General features: G+C 47.3%; 1 protein-coding gene across 1 annotated transcript; it reads left to right on the forward strand.

The window, feature by feature from the left end:
- The first annotated feature begins 1,989 nt into the window (after positions 1-1,989).
- LOC149202836 (uncharacterized) lies at positions 1,990-6,285 on the forward strand. The gene is made up of 8 exons (XM_089401697.1): positions 1,990-2,151; positions 2,566-2,958; positions 3,568-3,907; positions 4,000-4,211; positions 4,420-4,550; positions 4,707-5,452; positions 5,750-5,896; positions 5,981-6,285. The coding sequence occupies exons 1-8, from the start codon at positions 1,990-1,992 to the stop codon at positions 6,283-6,285; spliced, it is 2,436 nt and encodes an 811-aa protein (XP_089257823.1).
- The last annotated feature ends 1,055 nt before the right edge of the window (positions 6,286-7,340 follow it).

The following is a 7,340-nucleotide window of genomic DNA, read 5'->3' on the forward strand; positions in this document are numbered from 1 at the left end:
ACAAAAGTCCTTATGGTCTTGAGTTTTGATCATGTTCATTTCTAATCCTTTAAGAGAAGTGTTTGTCAAATTTATTTGCTTGCTGGCTTTCTGTATTCTTCCATCAATACCGAGGGTGGATTCATCTTTGGGGACCAAAGAAATAGCTTTTGCTACATTACTAGACTCACCTAACAATATTCCTTTGAAAGGTGGAAAAGTGGTGGTAGTATCTATCTTGGTGCCATGATGGTTGGTCCATGAATGTTCTTCTGCATAAGACACCTCTGCATCTTCCATGTGAACTTCTTTCCCTTCTTCCATTTCTTTCCAACTATAAAAAGAAATCTAGAGATATTATCTTCCATGTATTGTTTCTATTGTAAAGATAGATATGTTTTCTCTGGTGTGCTTATATCAAATGCCTATGAATTGGGATGAGTGTATAAATCCAAGTTTAACATTCTTTTTATCCATTCGGGATCAATTTTGTATTTTGGACATCCATCCATTAAAGAAAAGAACTTATACATTTCTGGAATAGAAGGCTTTTTGCAGTCTTCAGGAATATGATTTTCAAATCTAGATTGCGGAATTAGACTGTCAAGTTGTTCAATATATCCTAGGCCATATCTAGGCATTCCTTGTAGCGACCTACGGCCCCACCCAGGTGCGCGCCCCGCCTCCTCGCAAAAATAGACTAAGTACCAAGTCGCCATCGCATATGGAGCGTGCAGAATAGATGTAGCTATGAGCGTGCGAGATGAGTTTATATGCGGTGGAGGCTGGGCGGTGAATAACCCAAGCCGACGTGTGAAACATAGGCAAGGGGGTGTTCATCAAAATAATAATGAGTCGGCCCAAATAAAATAACGCACAGCTAGAAGGCGTATAAGTTTGGGAGACTTGGGTTTCATTTAACCATCGCTCAATCGATGAGCTCTCTTCCTCTTCGCACAAGAAACAGTGCGCGGTCAAAGAAGGAGTTTGGTTGGTGGAGTGACAGCAAATGAGCCCGCGGGCCGGGCAAAGGCAACGGAGGCGGGACTGATCGCGGTGGCAGGTTTCGGGAATAACAGCAGTAGTACTCGGGTTGGAGTCGGGTTCGGGTGTGCAGGTGCGCCATCCACCCAACACCGGGTCGATAAGACAGCTGGAGGCATGCACTAAAGTTCACGGTGAGCTGTAATTCATAACACAGTTCTGGGTTGTCGTGCTTCGGTTCTAAAGGGAGCTCTTGGCAGATCGTCGTGCAGGAGCGCACGGACGATCGCCCTTCCTACCGGGTATCGGACCTGGGTACACGTAGAAGTTCCAATAAATTAACAGCGGGCTGTAGGTTACAGCGTGTTCCTGGGTTACTGTGCATCGGTTCTAAAGGAGGTTTCGGTGGATCGCCGTGCAGGAGCGCACGAGCGATCGCCCTCCTCACCGAATATCGTATCTCAGCATGTGCGGGGGTCTCAACAGTTAACGCGGTTACGGTTGTTGGGTATCGGTTCTAAGGAGGTCTCGGCGAACCGTCGTGCAGGAGCGCACGGGCGGTCGTCCTCCCCACCACATCTCATATATCAGCAAGCGCAAAGGTTTAGGTGGACCGCTGTGCGAGCACGGGCGGTCGCCCACCCAACTGTATATTGTATTGAATTTTCAAGGAGGGTCCCGGCGGACCGCCGTGTAGGTGTGCACAGGCGGTCGCCCACCCGGTTGTAAAAACATTGTGATATAATAAAAGAGTTTTATTATCATATTGCGGATTTGGTTCTTGATGTATTAATATTGCTGCTATATTACTGCATTGTTGAATTCCGTTTACATATGTTAATGTTGTAAGTTTATAATGAACATAAAATTGAAGGCATAGTCCATAAGGTTTAATAGTCCATAAGGTTTAACATATTGGTTGCCTAGGCGGTGCCGCACCCGCCCAATTAGAAAAAAAAAGAATTGGGGGCGTGACAGGTGGTATCAGAGCAAAGGTTGCTCATGACAGGTGAAGCTAATAAGACCATGGAGAAAGTATGGATGAACCGCTTAGGATTCGTGGACTTGGTGGTACATGGCAAGACCATTCAAGCCCTGGTGGACACAGGGGCCACACACAACTTCATGACGACACGGTTAGCGAAAGAGGCTGGACTGACAATCACCCCATCAAACATGGAGGTCAAGGTAGTAAACTCTAGAGCTAAGGTGGCGGGTTTGGTACACGATGTACCTGTGCAGATAAAGGGATGGAAGGGTCAGTTGGACTTCATGGTGATGGAGATGAACGACTTCGATATGATACTTGGGCAGGATTTTTTGAAAGGGAACAAAGCTATTGTTGTTCCTTTCTGTGATGAGGTGGTGCTGATTGGCCAGTCACAGATTTGGACTTTGCCCACTCATGGGCAAAGAAAGGAAGTCAAGGTGCAACATGTCTCGGCACTAAGCTTTGAGAAGGCCATGAAGGACTCAAATATGGAGACATATGCGGTAATGTTCAAAGATGTTGAAGAGGGTGGAGTAAGAACATCTGTTCCAGCCGAAATATCTGAGGTGCTTACCCAATATGCAGATTTGATGCCTGATGAGCTTCCGAAGAAACTTCCACCAAGGCGGGCGGTGGACCACAACATTGAGCTTGAGCCAGGGAAGCAACCCCCGGCCAAGGCACCTTATCAATTATCGGGACCTGAATTGGAGGAATTGAAACGCCAGTTAAAGGAGTTAACTGAAGCAGGATTCATCAGACCTTCAAGGTCCCCTTATGGAGCCCCGGTACTATTCCAACGGAAGAAGGACTCAAACGAGCTACGGATGTGCTGTGATTACCGTGCATTGAACAAGCAAACGGTAAGGAACAGATATCCTTTGCCATTAGCTGCTGATTGCTTCGACAACCTTGCGAAAGCTCGGGTGTTTTCCAAGCTAGACTTGAGGCACGGGTACTATCAGGTGCGAATAGCGGAAGGAGACGAAAAGAAGACCACGATAGTAACAAGGTATGGTAGTTTTGAGTTCCTTATTATGCCGTTCGGGTTGTGTAATGCTCCTGCTACATTTTGCACTTTGATGAATGATGTCCTATGGCCATACTTGAATTCGTTCGTGGTGGTATACTTGGATGATATAGTGGTGTTCAGTGACAACATGGAAGATCACAAAAAACACTTGGCAATGGTGTTCGAAGCACTAAGAACAAACTAGTTGTTCTTGAAAAAGTCCAAGTGCGTGTTCGCCCAGACTGAGATTCCATTCCTTGGACATATTGTTGGTCAAGGATGCATACGAATGGAACCAAGCAGAGTGAAGGCAATTGAAGACTGGGTTGAACCAAAGAATGTCCATGAGATGAGGGTGTTCTTGGGCATGACCAACTACCAACGGAAGTTCGTAGAGGGGTACTCCAAGGTGACATCAGCACTGACAGACCTATTAAAGAAGGACAAGAGGTGGAGTTGGACGAACAAATGTCAGGAGGCATTTGATGATTTAAAAAAGAGGATGGTTACAGCTCCGGTACTGAAGTTACCTGACTTCGAGAGACCATTTGAGGTACACACTGATGCTTCAGATTTTGCTATAGGAGGAGTTCTCATGCAGGATGGACATCCAGTGGCGTACGAGAGTCGGAAGTTGCAGGATAGAGAACAGAGGTATCCGGTTCACGAGAAAGAGATGACTGCTATCATTCACTGTCTTCATGTGTGGAGGCACTATCTGATCGGGAAACCATTTGTTGTCAAGACGGACAACGTTGCAGCAAGTTATTTTGCATCACAACCGAAGCTTTCAGCAAAGCAAGCTCGGTGGCAAGATTTCTTGGCAGAATTCGACATGACTATCGAGTATAGACCGGGGAGACACAATGCAGTGGCAGATGCCCTTAGCAGGAAAGGACAACTGGCAGCATTGGAGGGAGGAGAGGACCGGGCCGCTAGGGGTAGGAGTCGAGTTCAGATGTCAGAAGAGATGCAGAATAAGATCAAGGAAAGCATTGGGACCGACACTTTGGCACAAAATATAGTGGAGCAGGTAAAGGAAGGGAAGACACGGAGGTTCTTCTTACGAGATGGGTTTTTGTTCTTTGGGAACCGACTCTATGTTCCAAAGTCATCGGGACTCAAGAGACACCTTTTGAAGGAATGCCACGATTCCCCGTGGGTTGGGCACCCAGGGCAACGCCGTTCCTTGTCATTATTGGAGAGAGGTTTCTTTTGGGAAAAGATGAGAGAGGACATGGAAGAGTATGTACACACATGCATCATTTGTCAGCAGGACAAATCGGATAACCAGAGATCAGGAGGACTATTGCAGCCCTTGCCGATTCCAGAGAGACCATGGATGAGTGTCTCAATGGACTTCATCACTCAGCTACCACAGGTTCAGGGGTATAACGGGATTATGGTTGTGGTTGACCGTTTTTCCAAGTATGCCGTCTTTGTTCCTACAAAGATACCTTGCGGAGCTGAGCGGACAGCAGGGTTATTCTTCAAGAACATAGTGAAGTATTGGGGAATGCCTTTGAGTATTGTGTCGGATAGGGATCCACGGTTTACAGGAAGATTTTGGACAACATTGTTCAAGTTGGTCGGGACAGAACTGTTGATGAGTTCGAGCTACCATCCACAGACAGATGGGCAGACCGAGAGGATCAACGCATTGCTGGAGGACTACTTGCGACACTATGTGACAGCTGATCAGAAGAATTGGCCCGAACTCTTGGATATTGCTCAATTTAGCTACAATATCCAGAAGAGTTCTGCAACAGGGTATAGTCCATTCGAATTAGTAAATGGGCAGATGCCGGTTGCACTACATACCGTGGTGACAGGGAGTTTCTTGAGAAGTCCTCATGCAAAGAGATTCATGAAGGCTTGGGAAGAGACTTCGGAGCTAGCACGGTTGCACTTGCACGATGCTGCAAGAAGGATGAAGAAGTATGCTGATCGTGGGAGACGGGAAGCACACTTTAGTGAAGGAGACATGGTATTCCTCAGAATTACCGGGGAACAGTTTCAGCCGGCCAAGGGGACGACGGGCAAACTAACACGGAAATATGAGGGGCCATTCCAAGTGAAGAAGAAAGTGGGGGAAGTTGCTTACGAGCTGGAACTTCCACGCCATATGAACATGAAACACCCAGTCTTTCATGTGAGCCAGTTGAAAAGGTGTCGACTTGATTCAGACCATCCAGAGAGGGTTGAGCCGACAAGAGGACCAGCTGGGATTGTGGACAGACCAGGACTCGAGTTAGAGAAGATTGTGAACCTCAGAACTACGGGTGTTGGTTGCCACCGACGACGGGAATTTCTTTGCAGATGGAAGGATGCACTGGAAGAGGAGAGTTGGGAAACGGAGGACTCACTCTGGAGGTGGAAGGACAAAATCGCGAGATATGACAGGAAGTTAAGGAGAAGAGCAGGAATTGTCGGGACGACAATGACTTCGGGTGGGGGAGAATGTAGCGACCTGCGGCCCCGCCCAGGTGCGCGCCCTGCCTCCTCGCAAAAATAGACTAAGTACCAAGTCGCCATCGCATATGGAGCGCGCAGAATAGATGTAGCTATGAGCGTGCGAGATGAGTTTATATGCGGTGGAGGCTGGGCGGTGAATAACCCAAACCGACGTGTGAAACATAGGCAAGGGGGTGTTCATCAAAATAATAATGAGTCGGCCCAAATAAAATAACGCACAGCTAGAAGGCGTATAAGTTTAGGAGACTTGGGTTTCATTTAACCATCGCTCAATCGATGAGCTCTCTTCCTCTTCGCACAAGAAACAGTGCGCGGTCAAAGGAGTTCGGTTGGCGGAGTGACAGCAAATGAGCCCGCGGGCCGGGCAAAGGCAACGGAGGCGGGACTGATCACGGTGGCAGGTTTCGGGCATAACAGCAGTAGTACTTGGGTTGGAGTCAGGTTCGGGTGTGCAGGTGCGCCATCCACCCAACACCGGGTCGATAAGACAGCTGGAGGCATGCGCTAAAGTTCACGGTGAGCTGTAATTCATAACACAGATTCGGGGTTATCGTGCTTCGGTTCTAAGGGAAGCTCTTGGCAGATCGTCGTGCAGGAGCACACGAACGATCGCCCTTCCTACCGGGTATCGGACCTGGGTACACGCAGAAGTTCCAATAAATTAACAGCGGGTGGTAGGTTACAGCGCGGTCCCGGGTTACTGTGCATCGGTTCTAAAGGAGGTTTCGGTGGATCGCCGTGCAGGAGCGCACGAGCGATCGCCCTCCTCACCGAATATCGTATCTCGGCATGCGCGGGGGTCTCAACAGTTAAAGCGGTTACGGTTGTTGGGTATCGGTTCTAAGGAGGTCCCGGCGGACCGTCGTGCAGGAGCGCACGGGCGGTCGTCCTCCCCACCACATCTCATATATCAGAAAGCACAAAGGTTTAGGCGGACCGCCGTGCGAGCACGGGCGGTCGCCCACCCAACTGTATATTGTATTGAATTTTCAAGGAGGGTCCCGGCGGATCGCCGTGTAGGTGTGCATGGGCGGTCGCCCACCCGGTTGTAAAAACATTGTCATATAATAAAAAAAAATTATTATCATATTGCGGATTTGGTTCTTGATGTATTAATATTGCTGCTATATTACTGCATTGTTGAATTCCGTTTACATATGTTAATGCTGTAAGTTTATAATGAACGTAAAATTGAAGGCGTAGTCCGTAAGGTTTAACATATTGGTTGCCTAGGCGGTACCGCACCCGCCCAATTAGAAAAAAAAAGAATTGGGGGCGTGACATTCTTGGTGGATGCATCTTACTAAACATTTCAGTAAGCCTTGAGTCTTCGTTTTCTAGAGTGGGAAGTTCATGGATCATCAGGATGGTGTCATGAGGAAAAGGAATGTCAGAACATTTGGGATTTGGGCATGAGTTAGCAATAGTGGTTGGTGGAGCTTCTCCTATGGCTGGATTATGATTTTTATGGAGGACTAAATCTGCAAGTGATTTTAAGCAGACTACTGAACAACATCCAGGACATTTAACTTCAAGGTCAGAGAAATGAAAAATTTGTGCTAGTTCAAACAAAGCGGCATGTAAACAATTAGGATATGAATTATATACAGCTGTAGAAGTGGAAGGTTGACAAAGGTCAGGACTTGATTTTGGTTGATGGGCATGGAAAGCTTCTTTCTGATGGTTGATAATTGATCTTTGAGGAAAAGATAGGGTAGCAGAAGAGGACCCTTCTTGAATTTGTGCAGTCATAATATTTTGGATTTTTGGTGACTGAGGGAGATCTATGACCCAATTTTCAGGAAAACTCAGGTCTTCCCATCTGATTGTCTGATGCTCTATTTTCTGGTTATGGGCATCAGTAATCACAAGAGTGCTTGATTTGGATTCTTGGTTGGG

This window comes from Pinus tabuliformis, chromosome 2_1 (assembly GCF_031772625.1).
Source record: "Pinus tabuliformis cultivar Carrire ecotype Pingquan chromosome 2_1, CPIR1, whole genome shotgun sequence".
NCBI classification, from domain to species: Eukaryota; Viridiplantae; Streptophyta; class Pinopsida; order Pinales; family Pinaceae; genus Pinus; species Pinus tabuliformis.